We start from the raw sequence: 13,931 nt of genomic DNA, 5'->3' as shown, positions 1-13,931 counted from the left end.
ATAAGACAAGACACTCCAGAAACGATAAAGACAACACAACTCTCCTCTCCAGAGCTACAATCCAATTTGATAGCGGGAGTAAAAAACCTATTATCCACAAAGGTAGTCTCCACAGTCCCGGAAAGGGAAAGGAACAGGGGACATTTCTCAAACTTCTTCCTCATAAAGAAACCAAACGGGTCTCATCTGGTTATAATCAATCCGAAACCCCTGAATCACTATGTAACATACAGAAGATTCAAGATGGAATCTGTCAGGTCAACAGTACCTCTGATTGGGCAGGATTTCATCAGATTATCACATTCCGATCCATCCAACTTATCAGAGATTCTTAAGATTCGCAACTGCCCAGGGAGAGCACACATCAGTTCAATGTCCTCCCATTCGGTCTATCCTCGGTCCCACGGATCTTCGCAAAAAGCATGTCTGAGGTCATGGCATACATCAGAGATCAGCACATATGCTTCTTCCATACCTCATTGACCTCTTGTTGGTGGCTCCTTCAGTACCCATGCTACAGGAACATCTAAAAATGACAACCCAGATCTGCATGCCATATAAGCGATCAGCCTTCACAAAATAAGTGTCCCATAATGGGACAAAGTGTAAAAGTAAGAATGAAATAAAAAATATATTTAATTGTAAAATTATTTTAAAAAATAATAATAAAAAATCAATATTTATTCCATCAATAAATAAATATTGCAATAAAAAAATCTAAACAATAAAAGTACACATATTTAGTATCGCCGCGTCCGTAATGACCCAACTATAAAACTGTACCACTAGTTAACACCTTTAGTGAACACCATTAAAAAAAAAACAAGGCAAAAAAACAACTCTTTATCATCATACCGCTGAACAAAAGTGGAATAACACGTGATCAAAAAGATGGTTACAAATAAACATGGTACCGTTGAAAACGTCATCTTGACCCGCAAAATGAAAGCTGCCATATAGCTCCATCACTGGAAAAATACAAAAGTTATAGCTCTCAGAATAAAGTGATGCAAAAATAACTACCGTATATTTTATATAAAATAGTTTTTATTGTATAAAAGTGGAAAAACACAAAGAAAGATATAAATGAGGTATTGCTGTAATCGTACTAACCCAAAGAAAAAAACTGCTTTATCAATTTTACGACACACGGAACGATATAAACCCCTCCACCCCAAAGAAATTAATGAATTGCTGGTTTTTGTTCATTCTGCCTCACAAAAATTGGAATGAAAAGCGATCAAAAAATATCATGTGCCCAAAAATGGTACCAATAAAAATGTCAACTCGTCCTGCAAAAAACAAGACCTTGCATGACTCTGTGGACCAAAATATGGAAAAATTATAGCTTTCAAAATGTGGTGATGCAGAAACTATTTTTTGCAATAAAAAGCGTCTTTTAGTATGTGACAGCTGCCAAACATAAAAACCCGCTATAAATAGTAAATCAAATCCCCCTTTATCACCCCCTTAGTTAGGGAAAAATAATAAAATTAAAAAAAGTATTTATTTCCATTTTCCCATTAGGGTTAGGGTTGGGGCTAAAGTTAGGGTTGGGGCTAAAGTATGCTCTGGGGCTAAAGTTAGGGTTGGGGCTAAAGGTAGGATTACGGTTGGGACTAGTGTTAGGGTTAGGGGTGTGTTGGGGTTATGGTTGGAGTTATAATGGGGGGTTTCCACTGTTTAGGCACATCAGGGGCTCTCCAAACGCAACATGGCTTCCAATCTCAATTCCAGCCAATTTTGCTTTGAAAAGTTAAGCGGCGCACCTTCCCTTCCGAGCTGTGCTGTGCGCCCAAACAGTGGTTTACCCCCACATATGGGGTATCAGCGTACTCAGGATAAATTGTACAACAACTTTCGGGTCCAGTTTCTCCTGTGACCCTTGGTAAAATAAAAAAAATTGGATCTGAAGTAAATTTTTTGTGAAAAAAAAATTAAATGTTCATTTTTTTAAACATTCCAAAAATTCCCGTGAAGCACTTGAAGGGTTAATAAACTTCTTGAATGTGGTTTTGAGCACTTTGAGGGGTGCAGTTTTTAGAATGGTGTCACTTTTGGGTAATCTTCCATCATATAGACCCTTCAAAGTGGCTTCAAATGTGATGTGGTCCCTAAAAAAAAATGGTGTTGTAAAAATGAGAAATCACTGGTCAACTTTTAACCCTTATAACTTCGTAACAAAAAAATTTGGGTTCCAAAATTGTGTTGATGTAAAGTAAACATGTGGGAAATGTTACTTATTAAGTATTTTGTGTGACATATCTCTGTGATTTAAAGGGAATCTGTCACCCTTTTTTTTTCAGCTGCCGGCATTGACATCAGGGGCTTATCTACACCATTCTGTAATGCTATAGATAAGCCCTCGATGTAACCTGAAAGATAAGAAAAACACATTAGATTATACTCACCGGAGTGGACAGTCCGGTCCGATGGGTGTTGCGGTCCGGTCCGGCGCCTCCCATCTTAATGCGATGCCGTCCTCTTCTTCCCATTCCTGTAGTGGCTCCGGTGCAGGCCCACTGCTCTGCCCTCAGAGTACTGCAGTGCGCAGGCGCTGGGAAAGGTCAGAGAGGTCCGGCGCCTGCGCCCTGCAGTATTCTGCTCTGCCCTCAGAGCAGTGCGCCTGCACCAGAGCCACTACAGGAATGGGAAAAAGACGGCATCACATGAAGATGAGAGGCACAGGAATGCAACACCCATCGGACCGGACCGCCCACTGCTGTACATAAGCCCCTGATGTCAATGCCGGCAGCTGATAGGCAAAAAAAAGTGACAGATTCCCTTTAAGGGCATGAAAATTCAAAGTTGGAAAATTGCGAAATTTTCGCCAAATTTCCATTTTTTTCACAAACACAAGTCATATCAAAGAAATTTTACCACTGTCATGAAGTACAATATGTCATGAGAAAACTTTGTCAGAATCACCGTGATCCATGGAAGCGTCCCAGAGTTATCTATTATATACTTAGCTAAAATTGTCCATCATTCACTTCTGTCCGGACGTCCTCGAATCCCACAATTCACCGTGCCACAACAGAAGTACGTTAACCGCCATATGGAATACCCAAGTGATGGGAATTCCAATATGGCACCCGCTGGTGGTACCAGGCCCTTGCGCAGCATCACCAGCGGGACACTGCCAGGACACCCACACTGGACCCCTGACGCTCCCGCCGGACCCCTGCCGGACCCCGCCAAGACCCGCCGCTGGACCCCAGCCAGGACCCGCCGCTGGATCGCTGCCAGGACCTGCCGCCGTGTGATTACACGCCCCGGATCCCAACTCTGCCTGCCCACCCACTTTGCCGGCAGGAAAGATCGTGGCTTGCGGCCTGTGCTGGAGATGTGGTGCAGGCGCCCTCTGGTGGCACCACACCCCATCTCCAGCACAGGCTGCAAACCGTCTTTCCTGCCACTGGCCTCCCGATGCGATAGCATCGGGCCCACATCTAGTTACCTCATAAAGGGACAGTGGTCAGAATTGTAATAATTGGATTGGTCAACATGCAAACCACCCTTGGGGGTAAAGAGGTTAAAGAGAATAAATATAATTTGAAGCATTCCTTCTGCCATGGTCCTTTATAATAACTCTGAGGGGGAGGATGTGGGAGGGGTTATTTAACCTCTTTGGCATTTCCTGTTAGGAAAGGGGTAACATCCTCCGGTGTGCTGTCGTATTGGGTTACTAGAAACCGATTTACTGGTAAGTCTAATTCTATTTTTATCCTTATTATATATTGAAATCATCATATTATACAGCACTGTGTACTTAGTTGCTCATTTTGCCCTTTTACTCAGCTAGCTAATTCTTCTATCTTCCATTAGGTTTGACATCATGTGATAAAAAAAAACTGACTAGCTGAATCTTTCTTTGCTATGTGTAGAAGCTGGGGGTAAATTTTCCCTTGAGTCATGAGTCACTGCAAAAGTCCTTGGCAGGGGGAGGTGGGAGCACCTGGGTCAGGAGTTGAAGAGGGGAATGATAAATGCAGGGAAAAGAGACTCTCTGAGAGAGGATAAAGACTTTGATTTGAGTGCTTCTTCAAATAAAGGGACAGCCTCAGATTGGTGATAGGTGCTTGTAATCACTTGCTGACTTTATGTAAAAACACAAAGTTGGAGGAAGTGCAGCATTTTAATTACTGCTATTTGTCTTTAGCTTCTGTGACCTCTGGATGCAATTTGGAGCTGTCTTTCAATCTGACAGACAATGTTTTCATGAAAATACAAGATGCAGTGAATTTGGGCAACATCACGCTGGAGGTAAAGAATGGCATAAGGAAAGAAAATTATTTCTAGCTCAGAATGAAAAGCCCTTTTTGCACCAATATATTCAACCAAGAATTACTCTGCTTTATTAGATTATGTGTAGAATTCAGTTATTACCCAAACCTTCTCTGAATCCACATACGCCATGTGCCTTATAGAAGTGCTTCAATATTTTTATTGGAAGACATTTTTACTGTTTGCTTGTTAAAAAAAATGACAGAATATGTCATGGCTGGTGATCTATCACATAATCATATTCCACTGAACACTATGATACTATTTCTTACTGTTCAAATTGTATATAGATTCTAAGTGCCAGAAAATAGACAGTAACCTGTCTCCTGCCTTTGTGATCCACTAGACGGTGAAACAACGCCTGTACCCCCTGTTCTACACCCGAATGCGGTTGGGAGAATTTGATCCTCCAGATATGAATCCTTACAGCTCTTTAGACCTTAGTTCTGTTCAGAGTCAAGAACACAGAGACCTCGCTGTGGAGGCTGCTATTAAGAGCTTCATACTGCTCAAGAACATTGGGGACACCTTGCCTATGGACTTACAGACCATCAAAGGGAAAAAGTTTGGGGTGAGAAGCCTTCTTATATTGTGCGTTATTTTTGACACTATGTCTGGCCTATTTGCTCTACCAATAAATATTGTTTTGATACTTTATTCTATCTGCATTACAAAGTATGTACCCCAAATAAATAGTTATTCCCTCAATATCAATTTTATCTTAGTGGCTTAAAATCCTAAAATAAAGGTGTCAAATGCAAGCAATTTCCAAAAATACTCGCTGCTCTGAATATATCTCCCCTCATATACAACCTGTCAGAGGCTTTGGCCTGCTTGGTTGGCCATGGACATGTCCTTTAGTTTGTTCATGACAGCTTACACATGCGCAATAGATAGTTGCTATTTTTCTATAGTCAGTATCCTCTTCTTACTTTGCAGTGAGACACCACATGCTTGACTGCTCCATTTTTCCTCCAGAGGGTAGACATGGGAACAGGGCGCCAGCTCCAGTTAAAAGAGGAACAGCTATCCTCCTCCCCAACTGTGCCCTAACTGAGTGATAGACGAAGTAGACCAAGAGCACCAGTCAATACACCACTGGTGGTTTCTCACTTTAAAAGCATGAACATTCTTATTATAATAGACATCTCTGATCTATAACTGTGACTGGACCTTTACTTATATTCTATTAAAGAAATATCGTCTTTACTGCCCACAGCAACCAACCAATCACAGCTCAACTTTAAATGTTTTAAACTGCTTTAGTAAAATGAAAGCTGCTTTGTGATTGGTTGCTATGGGCATAAAATACAGGTTTTAGAGCTAGAAGAGTATAAAAATGGGAAATATATCTGATTCATGTACAGATTTTGAGGGTTAGAAACTTAGGAAAGTAGGGATTGTGAGGCAGTGACGGGTATTATATGTGAGTGACGCTATGTATCCCCCAGGATGCTCATAAAAACATATTAAGGCCGCTGGTGTACATTGCAGTCACAGATATAGCTGTGGTTGCAATGCAGAATAAAAGTAAGTTTTGTCTTGGACAAGCTATTTGCCCAAGGCAGATTTAAGAAAACTCGGCATGGCCTTTAATTTTTGGAGAAAACTACAGGATTGTAATGTGGCGGTTCGCTCTCTCCAGTCAGGTCTTACAAGTGGTCCATGGTCACAAATTCCATTTAAAAACCCTGCAGTAAAGGGTATGGGTGTGTCAGTGTGTGTTTGCAAACTGCAGAGCAGGTGGCTCTGCAACAGCTGGCTTGCGTGAGGTAAAACAGAGCCAGAGTGTCATGATCTCAGTGTGGGTTTGACTCGCACACATGGGGTTAATGTCTGGAACCAGTGCTGATGACTGGCATTTCTGGGGTTAAAAGTTGTGATCCCAGTGCAGGCTTACCTGCACACCTGGGGCTATGATTGTGGCCTCTCCCTGGTTGTGGGAGAGGCTTCTTATAGCCTCAGGATGCTCCCATCCCCGTCAGTTATACTTTCGCCCTTGGCATTGTGTGGTGACCCCTGAGTGTGTTTGTGCTGTGTTCTGGTTGCTTGATTCTCTGTGTATGACTCGGTCTGTTCTCTGGATATTGCTTTGGATTCTGCTTGGTACCTTCTATGTCTGTTTGGTTTTGACTTCTGCTTGGCCCTGACTATCCGTTCTGTCTCATCCCTGGTACTATACTGATATCTCTGTGTATGACCTCCGTTTTGCCTGACTCTGATTATTTCTGTATAGTGTCCTGCCATCTCTGAAAGCAGGACGCTTGACGCATGACTGTAGGTCCTGTGACTGCATGCTAAACTTCAGCGTCCACAGGTCCTGTGTATCTGTACTGTCCAGCTGTACCTGACCCCGGGCCTCCCTACAGTGCGGGTGAATCTCTGCTCAGCGGAGGCTGTACACCGGCGCTGACAGGATCCTGACATTATAACTGACCGTTAAGTTTTTGGGTTCTTTTTTCTCTCTCTGCTGAGAAATATGGATCCCATACAATCTCTTGCTGAGCAAATGAAAAATCTGAGTCAGATGTTTCAGGGTTTATCTCTGGAGCAGCAAGCTCTGGCTCGTTCTCAGCAGCAGGTTTCTGAGAAAGTGCGGGGGGCTTTAGCTGCTGGGTCTCTGGGGGCTGGGGCGAGTGATGTTGTTTTGGTGTTCCCAGAACCACCTGTTAAACTGCCTGATTTCTTTTCTGGGAACAAAAAGGAGTTCAGGGTCTTCATGGAGGGGTGCAAACTTTTCTTTAGTTTGAGGCCACGTTCCTCTGGGGACGAAAGTCAGAAGGTTGGGGTCATTATGTCTCTGTTAAGAGGGTCCCCACAAGCTTGGGCTTTCTCCCTTCCTCCCACTGCCCCTGAGAGAGTTTCTGTGAATGCGTTTTTTGAGGCCCTCGGGCACATATATGATGAGCCGGACCGAGTGCGATTGGCAGAGGACATGGTGATGAGTGTCTGTCAGGAGAAACACTCGGCTGAGTGTCTCTTGGGACGACGCCTCACTCCGAGGACTCTTTCGCAGAGGCTTGTCGAAGCGGTTACAGGATGCCTTGGCATTACATCCCCCACCTAATTCACTCGAGGACGCCATGACCCAGGCCGTCCGGATGGACCGCAGGCTGCGGGCCAGGTGGGTGATGCAGGTGGAGACTCCATAGTTCCCTAGTGGAAAAGAGACTGTTTCTGTGCCCATGGATGTAGGGGCTCTCTCCCTGAAGGAAAAGGAGAGACAACGCCGGAGAGAAAAGCAGTTATGCTTCTACTGTGGTAAAACGGGACATTGGAAAAGGGAGTGTCCTGATTGTCCATCCTCAACCCGGTCGATGGGAAACGACTAGGTCTGGGTAGTCAGCGGGGAGACTACTCAGACCCTCAGGTACCCTTTTCCTCATTTTCTAAGGTGTTGCTTCATGTGGAACTGTTAGTGGACGATTGTTGTTTTCCCTCTACAGCTTTCGTGGACTGCGGATCATCCATCAATCTCATTGACTCCCAATTGGTCACACGCTTTAAGATAGGGACAGTTAGACTTAAGGTTCTGATCAAAGTGGTGGCCATTGACTCCTCCCCCCTCACTAAAGAGGGAATTCTCTTTATGTCTGACTTGTTTTCGCTCAAAGTGGGCACTACCCATGTGGAAAAAATTAAGTTGCTTGGTTCTGGACAATCTACCAGCAGGATTGGTGTTGGGCATGCCCTGGTTACAACGCCATAACCCAGTCATTAACTGGAAAACGGGGAAGATTGTTCAGTGGGGGTTTAATGATTCGATGTTATGTGATAAGTCTGCACTATTGGTTGAACCTGTTAAATCTGTATCTGTGTCATCTGTCGAGCTGGAAGGTATTCCGGAGTACCTGAAAGAATTAGAAGATGTGTTCTATGAAAGCGAGGCCGAGATGTTGCCGCCACATAGACCCTTTGACTGCGCTATCGAGTTAGTCCTGGGGGCTAAATTGCCTAAAGCCCATCTGTTTAATTTATCTGGCCCTGAGTGCTTAGCCATGAAAGATTACATTGCTGAGAGTCTTCGCAAAGGACACATAAGTCCCTCAGTCTCACCTGTGGCGGTAGGGTTTTTTGTTGTAAAGAAAAAAGATGGTGGTTTACGTCACTGCCTCAATTTTCGTGAGCTCAACAAGATTACTGTACGAAATAAGTACCCCCTTCTGTTGATTCCCGATTTGTGTATCCAACTTTCAGGGGCAAAATGGTTCTCCAAACTGGATCTTCGGGGGGGCATATAATTTGATAAGGGTCCGGGAGGGGGATGAATGGAAAACCGCGCTCCTCACGACCGAGGGACTGTTTGAAAATTTAGTCATGCCGTTTGGTCTTACCAATGCCCCAGCCATATTTCAGAATTTCATCAACGTTGTATTCTCGGATCTCATTGGTCGTTTTGTTGTTATTTACTTAGACGATATTCTGATATACTCTCCCGACAGTCAATCTCATCTGAATCATGTACGAACCGTTCTCCAAAGACTGAGGGAAAATCATCTGTATGCCAAATTGGAGAAATGTGTGTTTTTTGTTCAAGAATTGTCTTTTTTGGGATTAATTGTGTCCTGTGAGGGTTTTCGCATGGACCCCAAGAAGGTGCAGGCCATTGCGGGTTGGGTGCAACCCCGAGACCTTAAGGGTCTCCAGCGCTTCTTGGGGTTCGCCAATTATTACCGCAAATTTATTCGGGGGTTTTCACAGGTGGTCAAACCACTCACAGATCTTACTTGTAAAGGTGCGGATGTGAGAAACTGATCCTCGCTCGCAAAAGAAGCCTTTGCGACCCTGAAAAGAAGCTTTATGTCTGCTCCCGTGTTAGTACAGCCAGATCCGTCCAAACCATTCGTCGTGGAAGTGGACGCCTCTGAGGTGGGGGTGGGGGCGGTGTTGTCCCAAGGGCCTGCCACTCTAACCAACCTCAGGCCATGTGCTTTCTTTTCTAAGAAGTTCTCTGCTGCGGAAAGAAATTACGACATAGGCAATAGAGAGCTTCTTGCGGTCATATTGGCGTTTGAAGAATGGAGACACTTTTTGGAGGGGGCCAGTCACCCGGTTACGGTGATCACGGATCACAAAAATTTGTCATACGTAGAGTCTGCTAAAAGACTAATGCCCAGACAGGCCCGTTGGTCACTTTTTTTTTCCCGCTTTCAGTTTACGATTACATTTCGTCCAGGGTCTAAGAATGTCAAGGCTGACGCCTTATCGCGCAGTTTTAAGCCGGTATCACCCTCTGAGCCACCGTCCTCCATTCTTCACCCTGGGGTTGTGATAGCAGAGGTCTCGTCTGAATTTGAACAGGAGATTCAGGGGGCCCAGTCGCGGGCCCCGGCAGCCAAGCCAGAGGGGAAGTTGCTTGTCCCAGAGCAACTTCGCCTGAAACTCTTGCAGGAGTTCCATGAATCCAAGCTGAGTGCTCACCCTGGTATTTCAGACACGCATCTGGCGGTGGCTAGGATCTTTTGGTGGCCTACCCTTGGTTCGGACATAAAAAAATTCATTGCTGGTTGTGGGGTCTGCGCTCGTTCTAAAAGCTCTCATAGCCGGCCGGCAGGGGAGCTGATGCGCTTGGCAGTGCCCGAAAGACGATGGACTCACTTATCCATGGTTTTTGTTACCAATCTCCCTCCATCTAAGGGTAATACAGTGGTATGGGCAGTGGTGGACAGGTTTTCTAAGCAGGCTCATTTTGTACCCCTGTCCGCACTACCTTCTGCTGAGACGTTGTCCAGGTTGTTTGTGCAGCATGTGATCCGGTTGCATGGGGTACCCCTGAATGTGGTGTCTGATCGTGGTGTGCAGTTTGTGGCTAAATTTTGGCGTGCTTTCTGCAAAAAAATTAGGGATGTCTCTGTCCTTTTCGTCTGCATACCATCCTGAGAGCAATGTTCAGATGGAGCGCACTAACCAGTCCCTGGAACAGATCCTCAGGTGTCTAACCTCTGCTAGACAGAATGACTGGTGCGATGCACTGCCGTTGGCTGAATTTGCCTTCAATAGTCGGGTGAGTCAATCCACGGGTATGACTCCTTTTGTCATGTCCGCCATGTTTGTCATGTCTGTTTTGTCTCAAGAACTCCTGGAGCGATGTGCATATCTTGTCTGCTGTCCTGCATGTTCACTAGAGCAGTGTGCACACTCACCTCATGTCTGAGCTGCAGGATGCCTGCGTTTCTGCTCTGCCTTCTGTGATCTTCTCATCATGTCTAGGAGTCCCTGATCATGTGTCCCTGCCTGGATCCTGCACTGTCTGGTTCTGCAATCATCTCGTCATGTCTGGAACGCTTATCATGTGACGTTTCCTAAAGATCCTGCACTGTCTGGTTCGGTAATCATCTCGTCATGTCTGGAACTATGATCATGTGACCTGTCTAGGTTTCAGCACTGGATCTGCAGTCGTCTCGTCGTGTCTGGAACTCTGATCATGTGACTGTGCTCTGTTATCCTGTGGATCTGAACCCGGAAGTGCTCCCCTGGTCCTGACCTGGAAGAGGAGGTGCTATGCCCTATATCAGGCCGCCCCTTCCTTTGCTCAGGGCCTGATTATTGTGTAGTGTCCCTGCATGGCTGCTTGATCTGTGGGGCGCTCCCTCTATTCTGTGCCCTTGCACTCTGCCCTGTCGTGCATCTCTGCACACGCTCCGTGCTCGTACTCCATCTCTTGTCCCGTGCCTTGTCTTATGTTTGTCCGTTGTGCCATGTTCGTCCTTGTCCTGCTTGGACTTGTAGTCCTTCTGTTATTCTCTGCCTTGCCTTTGCTATGCTCTGCCTTGTTCCTCCCTATGGTCTCTGCCTTTGCTTGCTCTGCCTCTCTCTCTCTCCTATGGTGCTCTGTAGTGCTCCCTGGCACACGCACCATTCCTTCTCTCTTTCCTCTTGTGCTCTTTTCCATGTCTAGTCCCAAGGCTCTCCCTTGGCCCGGCTCTGGGCTTCGGCCTACGCTCCGCTGCTAGACTCTTTCCTATTATGCTCTCTTGCACGTTTCTAGGCTAGTCCCAAGGTTCTCCCTTGGCCCGGCTCTGGGCTTCGGCCTACGCTCCGCTGCTAGCTCTGTTCTTGCTCTGATCTGATTCCGTGTTTCTGCCTATGCTTCCGTTCCTGGTTCTTTACTCTGCATAAGCTCTGCCTTGTTTCTCGTCTTGTCTTCCCTTGCTCTTTCTTCGTATGCTCTTGCATGCTCCTGGCCTTCTTAGCCTCCTGTCTGTGCCTCAGCTGTGCCCGCCCTAGCCGTGCCCGCCTGCTTGTGCCTCAGCCGTGCTCGTCGGTCAGTGACAGCTGTGTCGCCTGCCATGCCTCAGCCGGGTTCGCTGGAGTCTTGCCCGTCTGTCAGTGCCGCAGCCCGATCAGCTAGCCAGTGCCCCAGCTGTGCTCTCTGTGCTCTCTTGCACCTCACGCTGTTTCCGCACTGTGCTCTGCGTGCTCTCTAAAGCATGCGCAGGCCCTTGCCTGCTCATGGCATACCTCCCCGTGCTTCTATTATAGTACGCGCAGGTTTGGCCATGTACCCTGTCGTGCCCTCTTGCACGCACAGGTCCTAACCTGGTCCTTGAACGCTGTCCCTGGCGTGCCTCTCTGCACGCGCAGGCCTCTGTCTCGCCTGGACCCTGGTGTGCCCCTTTGCACGCTCAGGACTCTATCTCGTACCTTGTGCCTTGGCGTGTCTCTACACACGCACTCTGTCTCGTGCCTTGGCGTGTCTCTACACGCACCCTGTCTTGTGCCTTGGCGTGTCCCCTACACACGCACCTTTGTCTCGCACCTAGCCTTGGACCTCGGCGTGTTCCCTAACATGCACCAAGCCTGGAGATCTGTCTTGCCTCCTTGCCTGAAACCTGGTTTGCCTGCCGGATTCCCGTAACCTGCCGACCGTTGCCAGAGGTCCGGAACCAGATGACTGCGGCCTGATGTCCAGAGCTGATGTCCGCAGCCTGATGCCTGGACCCTGTCGGTCGTTGCCAGTAGTCCGGAGTCCGATGCCATCGCACCCCGTCTTGGATCCTGGCGTGTCCTAGCATGCATTCCTTCTAGGAACTCTTGTGTGATCCCTATCACGTATCCTGTCCTGGACCCTGGTATGTTTTCATGCACGTGTTATGCCTGGAACATTTGGCGTGCCCTTGCACGTATCCTGCCGTGTTTCACTGTTTGTGCCCTGCACCTGATTCCTTGTTATGCCTTGCACCTGAATAAAGTGTGAATCCACGTTTGAGGAAGAAACTGTGTGACTTCACTTTATGTTTGGTATCCAGTCCGTCTTGTTGACAGACACTCAATAGTGTCTCCTTGAGCCGGCCGTCTGGTCCAGCTGCCGTGGTGGCTCACCCCCTTGGTCTTGCCCCTGACACTCCCTGTACAGGGGGTGGGTTCTCACTAGGTCAGCTCGCCCTAGGTGGGTGGGTGCCACGGTCCAGAGGGTCCACTCTTTCTAAGAAGAACGACTCAGCGTAAGCTGACACTCGTCACACCTTTTTTGATCAATTATGGGTTCAGTCCTCATTTTGGTGAGTTTTTTCGTCTGGACTCGGGGTGTCCCAGGGCTGAGGGCTCTGTTCAGCGATTACAGAATACGTGGGCAGAAGTTCAGCGGAGTATATCTAGGTCTCAGGGCAGGTATAAGTTTTTCGCGGACAGGAAACGAACACCAAGGCCCACGTTTCAGGTTGGAGACAAGGTTTGGCTCTCCACGCGAAAAATTAAATTGAAGGTTCCTTCAGCCAAGTTGGGGCCCAAATTCATTGGCCCATACAAGATTGTGGAAAAAATCAATCCAGTGGCGTATAGGCTGTGCCTTCCACCCTCTTTCAAGATCCCTAACGTCTTCCACAAATCTCTAGTGAAACCTTTTGAATCAGTCTGGGGAGACTCCGAGTCCGCTGCTCCTCCTGTTTTGGTCGAGGGGCAGGTGGAGTACTAGGTTAGTCATATCGTAGATTCCAGGTTGGTGCGGCGGTCGATACAGTACCTGGTTCATTGGAAGGGGTATGGACCGGAAGACAGGTCCAGGGTACTGGCCCGGTTGATGCATGCTGATCGCCTGATGCGGGCTTTCCATGCTAAGTACCCGGGCAAGCCTGGGGGTCCAGAGGCCCCTGTTGAGAGGGGGGTACTGTCATGATCTCAGTGCGGGTTTGACTCGCACACGTGGGGTTAATGTCTGGAACCAGTGCTGATGACTGGCATTTCTGGGGTTAAAGCTTGTGATCCCAGTGCAGGCTTACCTGCACACCTGGGGCTATGATTGTGGCCTCTCCCTGGTTCTGGGAGAGGCTTCTTATAGCCTCAGGACGCTCCCATCCCCGTCAGTTATACTTTTGCCCTTGGCATTGTCTGGTGACCCCTGAGTGTGTTTGTGCTGCTTTCTGGTTGCTTGATTCTCTGTGTACGACTCGGTCTGTTCTCTGGATATTGCTTTGGATTCTGCTTGGTACCTTCTATGTCTGTTTGGTTTTGACTTCTGCTTGGCCCTGACTATCCGTTCTGTCTCATCCCTGGTACTTTACTGATATCTCTGTGTATGACCTCCATTTTGCCTGACTCTGTGTATTTCTGTATAGTGTCCTGCCATCTCTGAAAGCAGGACGCTAAGCCCCGCCCCCTTGCAGTCACAGGACCGTAGGTCCTGTGACTGCTTGCTAAACTTCAGC

The 13,931-nt window shown here is 47.1% G+C and overlaps 1 protein-coding gene across 1 annotated transcript in view; it reads left to right on the top strand.

Annotated features, from left to right (window-relative positions):
• LOC141075672 (uncharacterized) overlaps nucleotides 1-13,931 on the top strand; it is an 89,473-nt gene that overhangs the window by 54,250 nt on the left and 21,292 nt on the right. Inside the window, exons 8-9 of the mRNA XM_073562775.1 lie at nucleotides 4,163-4,266; nucleotides 4,634-4,858. Coding sequence (XP_073418876.1) covers nucleotides 4,163-4,266; nucleotides 4,634-4,858 — 329 coding nt within the window. The remainder of the gene's footprint in view (nucleotides 1-4,162; nucleotides 4,267-4,633; nucleotides 4,859-13,931) is intronic.

Source organism: Dendrobates tinctorius, unplaced genomic scaffold, assembly GCF_039654945.1.
Source record: "Dendrobates tinctorius isolate UK_male_01 unplaced genomic scaffold, ASM3965494v1 ptg000015l, whole genome shotgun sequence".
Classification (NCBI taxonomy): Eukaryota; Metazoa; Chordata; class Amphibia; order Anura; family Dendrobatidae; genus Dendrobates; species Dendrobates tinctorius.
The sequence above is the reverse complement of the archived record's forward strand: the minus strand, read 5'-3'. Positions and strand labels throughout refer to the sequence as shown.